The sequence below is a fragment of the Aquarana catesbeiana genome, linkage group LG06 (genome assembly GCF_042186555.1).
Source record: "Aquarana catesbeiana isolate 2022-GZ linkage group LG06, ASM4218655v1, whole genome shotgun sequence".
Lineage (NCBI taxonomy): Eukaryota > Metazoa > Chordata > Amphibia > Anura > Ranidae > Aquarana > Aquarana catesbeiana.
The window spans coordinates 98,404,807-98,418,206 of NC_133329.1; the positions used below are offsets into that span (position 1 = coordinate 98,404,807).

The 13,400-nt window shown below is 47.9% G+C and overlaps 1 protein-coding gene across 2 annotated transcripts in view; it reads left to right on the plus strand.

Annotated features, from left to right (window-relative positions):
- Positions 1–1,189: 1,189 nt before the first annotated feature.
- The window catches only part of LCMT1 (leucine carboxyl methyltransferase 1), a 62,366-nt gene continuing 50,155 nt past the window's right edge, over positions 1,190–13,400 (plus strand). The window contains exons 1-3 of one of the 2 annotated variants that reach the window (XM_073636504.1): positions 1,190–1,382; positions 7,526–7,617; positions 11,225–11,346. In XM_073636504.1, coding sequence (XP_073492605.1) covers positions 1,297–1,382; positions 7,526–7,617; positions 11,225–11,346 — 300 coding nt within the window. In that variant the 5' untranslated portion in view covers positions 1,190–1,296. The remainder of the gene's footprint in view (positions 1,383–7,525; positions 7,618–11,224; positions 11,347–13,400) is intronic. The other variant, XM_073636505.1, reaches the window with a different exon arrangement.

The window sequence follows — 13,400 nt, forward strand, 5'->3', positions numbered from 1 at the left end:
AAACCTAAATACACCACTGGTACAAGCAATGCAGCAGCATACACAGAGGGAACACCTGAAGCCGGCCTCTGCAGCTGCACACCATCATTCTGTTAGTGTGATAAATATGGTGCCAACAATAAGGAATAAAGGGGTTTATTTAATAAAGGCAGACAGTGCACTTTGCTCAGAGCAGCACGAGCAGTGTAATAGGTTGTAGGTCGGGTTTCCATAGCAACAGCAGTGTCAGAGGAAGTTTTCGCCCCTTAGCTACGGAAACCTCTCCTCCCCCTCCAGGAACCAGGAAGTTTATCTACATTTACAAATACTATAAATCTAGTTATATAAAAATCTCCTGCAAAAGGTAATTACTTTTTAAAAGATGCTAATTGTAAATGATATCTCTTATTTCTGTGCAGATTATATATATATAAAATCTCTTGTAATGTATATATATATATATATATATATATATATATATATACACTAGGAGAATTTTTTTAAAATTATTATTAAAGTGACATTTTTTTATTACGACAATATACGGAATCAGGGCCGTTGTCTTGCCGAATAAGTTCCCTCTTCGGATAAGTTCCCCCCCTGTACTGCGCAGATGCAGCGCCGGCGCAGTACGAACTATTAACAGCTGCCGGAGATAGCCGAAGCTCAAGATCGACAATCAGCTGTACACGGCGCCTGCGCCCTGGGTCCAGGTTCCTTCCCTACTATCCAAGTGGACCTAGAGGGGGAATCGAAGCGAGGCCGTGCCCGAAGCGTGGCGAGCGAAGCGAGCCCACGAGGGGCCCTCTTACAGGCGCCGTGTACAGCTGATTTTCAGCTATTCCGCTTCGGCTATTTCCGCCGGATCCTACTGCGCAGGCGGGGGGGAACTTATCAGCCGAGCGGAACTTTCTCGGCAGAACACCGTATAAATTCCCATGACAGGAACTAGTGACAGGTTAGTGCAGTGAGGAGTACAGACTGTCATTTGTTTCTCCAATTTTCCAGGAACTGATCGCAATTAAAAAGAGAAAACAAATCCACCGCCGGACATTGTGCACGTTTTCTTTTATTTATAAATATCAGCTGGTGTCTTTTTTTATTTTTTCCATAAATCACACAGCACGGAAAGGGATTGCAATTTTTTCTTTCCATCACTAAATATGGCCGACGCCGCTTAGGCTGTATATCCAATAGTTTTGCACAACAGGAAGTGAACGGAGGAGTGGCGGAAAAGGAGACCAATGGGAGCTTTCGCTTCAGAAAGCAGCCTGCCAATGGTGTGTGAGGCCGCAGAACGGTGTGCGGGTTGTTGCGATGAGAGGAGGAGACATGTCCGGGGACTCTGACACCGCGGATGAGGCTGTGAGGGGCACCTGTGATGACGCCTCTATATGTAAGAGGTGAGGAGGGACCCCAAGAGGAGATCACATGAGGGGGACACCTGTACGGGATTGGACACTTGTGCCCAGGGCCTCGGGAGGTACGAGGGGGGAGGAACATACAAACCCCGCACTGTGTATATACATATCCCCCCCCCCCCCCGGACCCCGCACTGTGTATATACATATCCCCCCCCGAACCCCGCACTGTGTATATACATATCCCCCCCCGAACCCCGCACTGTGTATATACATATCCCCCCCCGAACCCCGCACTGTGTATATACATATCCCCCCCCTGAACCCCGCACTGTGTATATACATATCCCCCCCCTGAACCCCGCACTGTGTATATACATATCCCCCCCCTGAACCCCGCACTGTGTATATACATATCCCCCCCCCTGAACCCCGCACTGTGTATATACATATCCCCCCCCTGAACCCCGCACTGTGTATATACATATCCCCCCCCGAACCCCGCACTGTGTATATACATATCCCCCCCCGAACCCCGCACTGTGTATATACATATCCCCCCCCTGAACCCCGCACTGTGTATATACATATCCCCCCCCTGAACCCCGCACTGTGTATATACATATCCCCCCCCTGAACCCCGCACTGTGTATATACATATCCCCCCCCTGAACCCCGCACTGTGTATATACATATCCCCCCCCTGAACCCCGCACTGTGTATATACATATCCCCCCCCTGAACCCCGCACTGTGTATATACATATCCCCCCCCGAACCCCGCACTGTGTATATACATATCCCCCCCCTGAACCCCGCACTGTGTATATACATATCCCCCCCCCTGAACCCCGCACTGTGTATATACATATCCCCCCCTGAACCCCGCACTGTGTATATACATATCCCCCCCCTGAACCCCGCACTGTGTGTATACATATCCCCCCCCTGAACCCCGCACTGTGTATATACATATCCCCCCCCCGAACCCCGCACTGTGTATATACATATCCCCCCCCCGAACCCCGCACTGTGTGTATACATATCCCCCCCCCGAACCCCGCACTGTGTGTATACATATCCCCCCCCCGAACCCCGCACTGTGTATATACATATCCCCCCCCCCCCCGAACCCCGCACTGTGTGTATACATATCCCCCCTAGGGTTGCCACCTTTTCTTCGAGCCAAACCCGAACACTTCAGCAGGGCTGGGCATTTTTTTGTAGCATACGTTATGAGTTTGTAAAATACCCGGGACACCTCTGTGTGCCCTAGGGGGGTAGTAATGCGGCACGCGCAGCAGTGAACAGTGGGTGTAGACAATTGCATATAGTGCAGGCATGCGTAATGTACAATATAATGTATATGTAGTGTGTAATGTTTGGTGGGAAGCCTCCCAGTGTAATATTGGGGGGTGGTCTCCTGGTGTGTGTGTGTGTGTATGGTAGATAGATAGATAGATAGATATGGTGGGGAGGGGGAGTGGTAAGGACTGTATGTATGGGGGAACTCTGATGTAAGGGGGGCTCTGGTGACGAGATCACCTTATATCAGAGTTCCCGTTTATGTAATTGTCCACAGAGTCCCAACTTGCATTTAAAATGAAACTCTAATGTGGGGGGGGGGGACGGGACTCTGGTCACCATAGAGCACCTTCCACAGAGTGAATGCACTAAGGTAAGGTGGGGGGGTTACTGATATAAGGGGTAACCTTTATATCAGTGCCCCTTTACCTGACTGCATTCACTGCCCCCTACATTAGTGATCCCCCCTCAGACTGGCCTTGCTACGCTGTCACTGACCACCACTCAGGTGCACTGTGCAGGGCTCAGTCAGATGGTCCTCTCTGGGCTCCAGCTTGGTGGCTCTCGTTTCAGCCTATATTACACTACGAGACTGTGCGGCCATAATACAAGAGATGATTAGAGGCTACAGACATGATACAAAGGATGGTCAGAGACTGCAAACATACTACAGGAGATGGTCAGAGACTGCAGACAAAGTACAGGAGATGTTAAGAAACTGCATACATGATACAGGAGATGGTCAGAGAGTGTGCAGACATCGTACAAAAGATGGCCAGAGACTGCAGATATAGTACAGGAGATGGTCAGAGACTGCAGACATAGTACAGGAGATGGTCAGAGACTGCAGACATAGTACAGGAGATGATCAGAGACTGCAGACATGGTACAGGAGATGGTCAGAAACTGCGTACATGATACAGGAGATGGTCAGAGACTGCAGACATAGTACAGGAGATGGTCAGAGACTGCAGACATAGTACAGGAGATGGTCAGAGACTGCAGACATAGTACAGGAGATGGTCAGAGACTGCAGACATAGTACAGGAGACGGTCAGAGACTGCAGACATAGTACAGGAGACGGTCAGAGACTGCAGACATGATACAGGAGATGGTCAGAGACTGAAGACATAGTACAGGAGATGGTCAGAGACTGAAGACATAGTACAGGAGATGGTCAGAGACTGAAGACATAGTACAGGAGATGGTCAGAGACTGAAGACATAGTACAGGAGATGATCAGAGACTGCAGACATAATACAGGAGATGGTCAGAGATGGCAGACATAGTACAGGAGATGATCAGAGACTGCAGACATAGTACAGGAGATGATCAGAGACTGCAGACATAGTACAGGAGATGATCAGAGACTGCAGACATAGTACAGGAGATGATCAGAGACTGCAGACATAGTACAGGAGATGATCAGAGACTGCAGACATAGTACAGGAGATGATCAGAGACTGCAGACATAGTACAGGAGATGATCAGAGACTGCAGACATAGTACAGGAGATGATCAGAGACTGCAGACATAGTACAGGAGATGATCAGAGACTGCAGACATAGTACAGGAGATGATCAGAGACTGCAGACATAGTACAGGAGATGATCAGAGACTGCAGACATAGTACAGGAGATGATCAGAGACTGCAGACATAGTACAGGAGATGATCAGAGACTGCAGACATAGTACAGGAGATGATCAGAGACTGCAGACATAGTACAGGAGATGATCAGAGACTGCAGACATAGTACAGGAGATGATCAGAGACTGCAGACATAGTACAGGAGATGATCAGAGACTGCAGACATAGTACAGGAGATGATCAGAGACTGCAGACATAGTACAGGAGATGATCAGAGACTGCAGACATAGTACAGGAGATGATCAGAGACTGCAGACATAGTACAGGAGATGATCAGAGACTGCAGACATAGTACAGGAGATGATCAGAGACTGCAGACATAGTACAGGAGATGATCAGAGACTGCAGACATAGTACAGGAGATGATCAGAGACTGCAGACATAGTACAGGAGATGATCAGAGACTGCAGACATAGTACAGGAGATGATCAGAGACTGCAGACATAGTACAGGAGATGATCAGAGACTGCAGACATAGTACAGGAGATGATCAGAGACTGCAGACATAGTACAGGAGATGATCAGAGACTGCAGACATAGTACAGGAGATGATCAGAGACTGCAGACATAGTACAGGAGATGATCAGAGACTGCAGACATAGTACAGGAGATGGTCAGAGACTGCAGACATAGTACAGGAGATGGTCAGAGACTGCAGACATAGTACAGGAGATGGTCAGAGAGTGTGTGGACATGATACAGGAGATGGTCAGAGACTGCAGACATGATACAGGAGATGATCAGAGACTGCAGACATGATACAGGAGATGATCAGAGACTGCAGACATGATACAGGAGATGGTCAGAGACTGAAGACATGATACATGAGATGGTCATAGAGTGTGCGGACATAGTACAGGAGATGGTCAGAGACTGCAGACATAGTACAGGAGATGATCAGAGACTGCAGACATAGTACAGGAGATGATCAGAGACTGCAGACATAGTACAGGAGATGATCAGAGACTGCAGACATAATTGGGCTGAAATTGCACCCAGGTCACATATGAATCGCACAGAATGCACAGCGCGTTCCTGTGTTTTCATAGTGTGAACCTGCCCTGTGACCTGGAACCCACATTTTGCTCCACTAACTTGCTTGGAAGGGGGGCACTAGTATGGGCACCTGGAGCAATTTTCCACATCTCTTGTGGGGTGCCAAGGGCCACCCCCTCTGTGGCAGACATCATCTCTTTAATATTGGGGGGAGAGGATATGTGCTAAGGGGCCTGGATTTCATATCCAAGCCCCCTTATAGCACAGGTACTAAAGTGCCCCCTAGAAGATATCCCCCCCTCCCCAAATTACTCATAGTGAACTGTAGGCTAGTTCCCCCCTCACCCACTTGTTCATGCCCCCCATCCTCTGGAAGACTCACTGTGGATTAGTTGATAGATGATCTCTGTCCAGCAGCGTTGTCGGCAGCATGGAGAGCTTTCCCCTCCCCTCCTCCTCCTCTGTGTACACAGGAAAACAACACAGCAGGAGGAGGAGGGGCGGGTTCACTCCACAGCATTCTCTCTGCACTGTGTCTGTGTCCTGCAGCTGGGGACAGCGGGGAGAGATGTCGGGTCTGCGCTGTCATAAAAAGTGGATCTCACAGGCGGTGTGCCATGCTGGCACAAAGATACCCCGCACAAGCTGCGGGAATTCCATTACTATGATTCGCCGGGGAAGTTAATTAGAGGGCCGCCTGTGTTGGCAAGGCGCGCCGCACAGGGAGCCACAGATGGGTCTGAATAATGTGCCCGGGTCTCAGGCGGCCAGAGACCCGGACACATGTTTCAAAACCCATACTGTCCGGGTGAATCCCGGACAGGTGGCAACCCTAATCCCCCCCCGAACTGTGTGTATACATATCCCCCCCGAACCCCGCACTGTGTGTATACATATCCCCCCCGAACCCCGCACTGTGTGTATACATATCCCCCCCGAACCCCGCACTGTGTGTATACATATCCCCACCGAACCCCGCACTGCGTGTATACATATCCCCACCGAACCCCGCACTGCGTGTATACATATCCCCACCGAACCCCGCACTGCGTGTATACATATCCCCACCGAACCCCGCACTGCGTGTATACATATCCCCCCCGAACCCCGCACTGCGTGTATACATATCCCCCCCGAACCCCGCACTGCGTGTATACATATCCCCCCCGAACCCCGCACTGCGTGTATACATATCCCCCCCGAACCCCGCACTGCGTGTATACATATCCCCCCCGAACCCCGCACTGCGTGTATACATATCCCCCCCGAACCCCGCACTGCGTGTATACATATCCCCCCCGAACCCCGCACTGCGTGTATACATATCCCCCCCGAACCCCGCACTGCGTGTATACATATCCCCCCCGAACCCCGCACTGCGTGTATACATATCCCCCCCGAACCCCGCACTGCGTGTATACATATCCCCCCCGAACCCCGCACTGCGTGTATACATATCCCCCCCGAACCCCGCACTGTGTGTATACATATCCCCCCCGAACCCCGCACTGTGTGTATACATATCCCCCCCGAACCCCGCACTGTGTGTATACATATCCCCCCCGAACCCCGCACTGTGTGTATACATATCCCCCCCGAACTGTGTGTATACATATCCCCCCCGAACCCCGCACTGTGTATATACCTATCCCCCCGCACTGTGTATATACATATCCCCCCCCGAACCCCCGCACTGTGTATATACATATCCCCCCCGAACCCCCGCACTGTGTATATACATATCCCCCCTGAACCCCGCGCTCTGTGTATACATCCCCCCCTGAACCCCGCGCTCTGTATATACATCCCCCCAATAAAGTGTTTCGGTTCGGCTTGAAGAAAAGGTGGCAACCTGGACACACCTCATATAAATATATACATTTTTAAAAATTTTAATTGCCCCAACTTTATTGATAAGCAAGGCTTTATACACACAGGCCCCACAAAGGGTGCACTTTTACATATAAATTTGAATTGATTAAACCTGATTGGTTTTCAGGCCACCACCTGACACATCCATAGACATACTGCCATTTAGTGGGCACCACTTTTCTCTGGGCCGTTCATTTCAATGGCAGGAAGGGACAGCAGTGTGGGACAACGAAGGATGAAATAACTATGGTGCCGGTGGAAAAAAGACTTTGCAGATGCTGATTGGGATCTATTGAAGGTTTAATTCCTGAAGAGCCACGTAGATGAACGAACCCTTTACGTTTGCTTTATTTCATCCATGCAGGTTTGCGGTGAGCGTTGGTTATTGGAAAGATCCCTACATTCAGTATTTCGTCAGGCAGGCCAAAGAGCGCAAGGCGCCTGAGATCAACAGAGGCAAGTCAATGGGAACAGAATAAAAAGAAGCCGATTTTGTGTTTGATGTTGTATCTGGTTTATCATGTACAGGGGGAGGTTTACTAAAACTGGCGTACACAGAATCTGATGCAGCTCTGCATAGTAACCAATCAGCCTTTAGTTTATTTTGTTAAACTTCAATTAACCACTTGCCTACCAGGCACTTGCACCCCCTTCCTGCCCAGTCCATTTTTCAGCTTTCAGCGCTGTTACATTTTGAATGACACGAATGTCATGCTACACTGTACTCAAAACATTTTTATCATTTTCTTCACACAAATAGAGCTTTCTTTTGGTGGTATTTAATCACTGCTGGGATTTTTATTTGTTTAACAAAAAAAAAAGACCCAAAATTTTGAAAAAAAAAAAAAAAGTTTTTTTACTTTTTTTCTGTCAATAAATTTTGTAGCTAAGTAATTTTTCGCCTTCACTGATGTGCGCTGATAGGCTGAACTGGTGGGCATTGATGAGGTGGCACTGAAGAGGCACTAATATGCCGCATTTATGGGCACTGATATGTGGCACTTATGGGCACTGATATACTGCATTGATGGGTGGCACTGATGGGCATTGACAGCAGTGATGGGCATTGATAGGCAGCGCTGATAGGCGGCGCTGATTGCCAGCACTGACTGGCATCGCTAATGGGCACTGATTAGTGGCAGTTGTGGGCACTGATTGCTGCCACTGGTGGGCACTGATAGCTGGCATTGGTGGGCACTAATTTGTGACACTGTATTACAATATTGTAATCAGGGCACTGATGATCAGTGCCCTGATTACATTCCTAACTGTGTGCCCTGTGAGGAGATGCCGCTGATCGGCTCTCCTCTCCTCACACTCTGTCAGTGTGAGGCGAGGAGCGCTGATTACCATCACTTCCTTGTTTACATGTGACCGGCTGTGATTGGACACAGCCGATCACATGGTTAAAGAGCCGCAGACAGAGATTGGGGTTGCGCCGCGTCCTAGCAAAACGGCGCAGCCGAGCGGCCGTTCTGGGACGCCGTCATATGATGGCGTCCCAGAACAAGAGCCGCACCGCCCCGCCATCATGTGACGGGGCGGGATGCAAGCAGTTAAAGAAGTTAGAATCTGATTGGCTATCAAGCTTAGCTTCACCAGATTCTGTGTGCACCATTTTTAGTACATCCACCCCCCCACCCCCCCTTGTCTTGAAGCTGAACTCCAGCTTTTAGTGAAGTTTTGTTTGGACTAAGCTGGTCCACAGGAACTAATACCTTTGCTAACCAAGTCAGTGTCTATGAATATTGTATGAATACTCACAGGGAGCTCTGTGTTTTCTGAATGAATACAAAGCTTCCCCTGGCTGTGGCAGAGAGGTAGGCAGATGATGTCTCAATCTCCAACTCAGCCAATCAGAATACAAAGCTGCTTTTAAATGGCTTAGCAGCCTTCAGCCTGACTCAGTTTTGTTCTGAAAGTGGGGCATGAAGTTCTCATCCCACTGCTGGAGCACAGCACTATATACTGTATATAGATGAAGCCACATGCAGTTTATACAGTGCACACAGCCACTGCATCTGTTAGTGAAGTGAATCGTTTGTTTGGACAAGTTTAGTCCAAATGAGCTATTTAAATGTCATCAGAAGCTGGAGATCAAACACGTTTTTGCTATTTTTGTCCCCCTGGACGAAGTAGATGTAGTATTGTGTTGCTAGGTGCTTCCTAAGTGTAGCCAGCCCCATTCCCTGTGCCTGGTCTGATAATATAGCTTGTACTGACTCTAAAGACTTTTGGGAGAGGAAGGTAGAGGGACTTATGACTGGCAAACACTGCAGCTGTGCTGAAGTTAGCAATGTCACTTATTTACCTTCATCTCCATTCTCTGTATGCACGATGTCCAGAAGGCCAAGACCACCTCACTAAGTTGCTAGCCTGTACTGCACAGATTCCTCTCTTGCAACATTCTGTATGACCAATCCCATTAAGGCTTTCATATCGGGCTTTAATCTGAATGGTAGTTATTAGTTCTTATGTTTCTCTTACGTAAGGCACAGCAAGGAGAATGTTTTGGGTTTGTTTTGGAATATTTCTCCTGCAGGGATACCCATGTCTCCGGATTATTGTCAAAATGACTACGGTGACCTGATGTGCTACAGCTGTGGCTGGATGGAAAATTCACCACTTACAGCCCAAGGACATCATATGACATCTTTGACTTTGAGTGGGGATATCTGAATGAAGCTTCGGGCATCTGCAGGCATCATTCAGATATCATCTTTTACAGCCAGGGATTCTGTGCACCGTAAGAACAACTTAAGCGGTAGTTCAGCCACTTAATCGTTCTTGTAGGCGGTGGGAGGCGGCTTCTCCCTGCTCGCCGTGCGATCGGCGAGCCGGGGAAGGAATCCGCTGCCGGACGTTGATCATAGAAATTTCCGGTGACCAGATGTTTCCCAGTCATCTCTATGACCTTCGGAGGCCCGAGCGCGATGTTATGAGGTCATGTCCGGCCTGCGGAAATAAACAACGAAGAGGGCTCGGCTGGAAAGAAAGATTGTTCATTTTATTTTTTTTTAATTTTTTTTGTTCTCTGTCTTTCCAGCCTGGAGGAGAGATCTGGGGTCTTGTAGACCCCAGATCTCTCTATAAAGAGGACCTGTCGCACACCATTCCTATTACAAGGGATGTTTACATTCCTTGTAATAGGAATAAAAGTGATCAGAATTGTTTGTTTTTACACTTTCTTTTTAAAAAAAAAAATTGAAAATGTAAGTAAAAAATAAACAATAATAAAGAAAAAAAAATGAAACCGTCCCTGTCACCGCTTGTGCACAGAAGCGAACGCATACGTAAGTCGCGCCCATATATGTAAACTGCGTTCAAATCACACATGAGGTATCGCCACGTGCGTTAGAGTGAGAGCAACAATTCTAGCACTAGACCTCTGTAACGCTAAACAGGTAACCTGTAAATTTTTAAGTACCAAAGTTTGGCGCCATTCCACAAGTGTACGCCATTTTAAAGCGGGACGTGTTATGTATCTATTTACTCGGCGTAACATCATCTTCCACATTATCCAAAAAAATTGGGCTAACTTTACTGTTTTGTTATTTTTTAATTCATGAAACAGTTTTTTTTTTTTTTTTTTAAAAAAAAGCATTTGAAAAATTGTTGCGCAAACACCGCGTGACAGTTTCAACGACTGCCATTTTATTCCCTATTGTCTCTGCTAAAGAAAACATATTATGTTTGGGGGTTTTGAGTAATTTTCTAGCAAAAATACTAATTTAAACTTGTAAACAAGTTCCAGAAAAGGCCCGGTATGGAAGTGGTTGAAGGACTGAGCAGGGAGAGAATCCATGGAAAAAGAAAGAACTGGTCAGTGCTCCCTGTACCCATCTCTGGGTTTAACCTTCCATTTTTACTTTTGTTTATCCTAATCAAGAGAAGTATATCGTAGTAACAGGTAGTACTGCAGGTTTTCACATAAATACCCAGATTTATCACTAGATGGCACTGCAGTTCCTGTTTTGTAGTTCTCAGAATGTTTGTGAAGGTGAACTGTGTAAGTGTCTGAATGAATCTTTATTGATTTAATTTCTGTTGCTTTTTTTTTTAGGATACTATGCCCGAGTACAGGGGGTCTTTCAACTACTCGCTGCCTTTCTGGGGAGGACCGAATGCAATTGCCAAGTCATTAACCTTGGGGCCGGGCTGGACACAACGTTCTGGAGGTTAAAGGTAAGTTCTCACATGTATCCGACCTATAAAAGACTAGCTGCACCAATCAGAGATCATCCAATGCTTCACTAGAGTCTGACGAATTAAAAGTCTTTCTAAAGTTTCCCAATTTTGCCAAGTCAAAGTAAAACCAGGGCTGCTAATCTGCATACTTATTGCAGGTCACTGACGAAGAAAGTACTTAAAGTGGTTGTAAACCCTTTACAACCACTTTATACTACAGGCAAGCCTATAATAAGGCTTACATGTAGCTACACTGGATATCTCCTAAACCTGCACAGTTTAGGAGATATCCCCTGTATTTGCCAACATCATCAGCACATGCGCACTTAAGCAAACCGAAGTAACGGCACGTCGGTGCCGTTACCGGTGGATCCCGCGCGCATGCACGGGAGTGACATCATTGCGGCTCCGGCCGATCACAGCGCCGGAGCCACGTTACCTGGAAGTTACCCCCCCCGGTGAGGACCGCTGTGGGGGCTTCGATCTCAGGTAAGTAATTCACAATGAGCTAGTATGCTCTGCATACTAGCTCATTATGCTTTTGTCTTGCAGGTTTGTTTTTTGGGGGTTTTTTTTTTTTTTTTTTTTACAGGGTTTACAACCTCTTTAAGGCTGGGTTCACACTGATGGGAATTTGATGCGGGTTTCCACCGCATTCAATTCGCATGGCAGGAGGGTGTGACAATGGAGTCGGTTCACACACCTCTGGGGTGGCCACTGTCAAGGTTGCAGAAGGGTCCTGTGCGTCTTCTGGTCCATTTCAATTGCAAATTCAGCCAAAAATTCAGACATGAAACAGTGAACAGTTGGGACTTTTTGTGACACTATTTCACATTGCACTTATCATTTTAGTTGTTATTACATTGTTGATTTGATTTGTATTGGGTACCGTATTTATCGGCGTATAACACGCACTTTTTTTCCCCTTAAAATCAGGGGAAAATCGCTGGTGCGTGTTATACGCCGATCCCCTGCGATCCTGAGCTGACAGATCCAAAAAATCGCCGACCGCGATTTGAAAATGGCGCCGCCGGCGCCGAAATACACAGTGCCGGTCCTCGGCTCTTCTTGGCCACTTTCGGCTTCACTCGAGCGCCGCCCGAACCTAGCCCGAGTGTACTCGGCTAGGTTCGGATAGCTCCGCTCACAGTCACGCCCATCCCGGGCGGGACTACGAGTGGAGCCGAAAGTAAACGAGAGCCGCCGAGAAGAGCCGGGGACCGGCTCTGTGTATTTCGGCGCCGGCGGCGCCATTTTCAAATCGCGGTCGGCGATTTTGAAGCTCGGCAGGCTGCTGGGGCAAGGCTGCACTGGGATAAGGCTGCAATGGACACTGGGGAAGGCTGCACTGAGAAGACTGCAATGATGGGCATTTAAATGTAAGTTTTTTTTTTTTCCCTTCAACTTCCCTCCTAAAAGTTTTTTTTTTTTTCCTTAAAATTCCCTCCTAAATTGGGGTACGTGTTATACGCCGATAAATACGGTATTTATTTTTTCAAATATAAGTTTTATTAAAGCACCGGGAGGGCAAAGCCCAAAAATAACATTGGTACCATACAGACATGAGCATTTCCATATCACGGACATGTGAGATATCTAACAGGAGAAGTGACTAAGGTGTAAGGAGTTCACATGGATAAAAAATAACTGACATTTCTAATACGCTTTGTCTGCTGAAACAGGAAACTGGTGACTATATATAATACTGTCATGATTATACAGTAGGCTGCCCAAACCCGCAGCTATTTTTCTCTAGTCATCTTCCAGGATGGCACACCTGAGAGATGACTGGTCCACCTGACAGGAAACACAATCAACAGGTTAAAAGGCCCCTCCCTTCCCCCTGCACCTCAGTTCTTGATTGTGTTTCCCGGCAGCGAAACGTTTATTTTTGTAAGACCTGAAGCTGGTAGCGGACGGTCCCCCCTCCCGGGAGCTGGACGCCAAAGCCGGGGAGGGCTGCGGGTCCAGCCAGGGTTCAGTCCCTTCTCATGGGGGACCTCCAATGACCGGTGGTACTCCCCGGTAAAGAGCTTCCCGGTCACAGACGC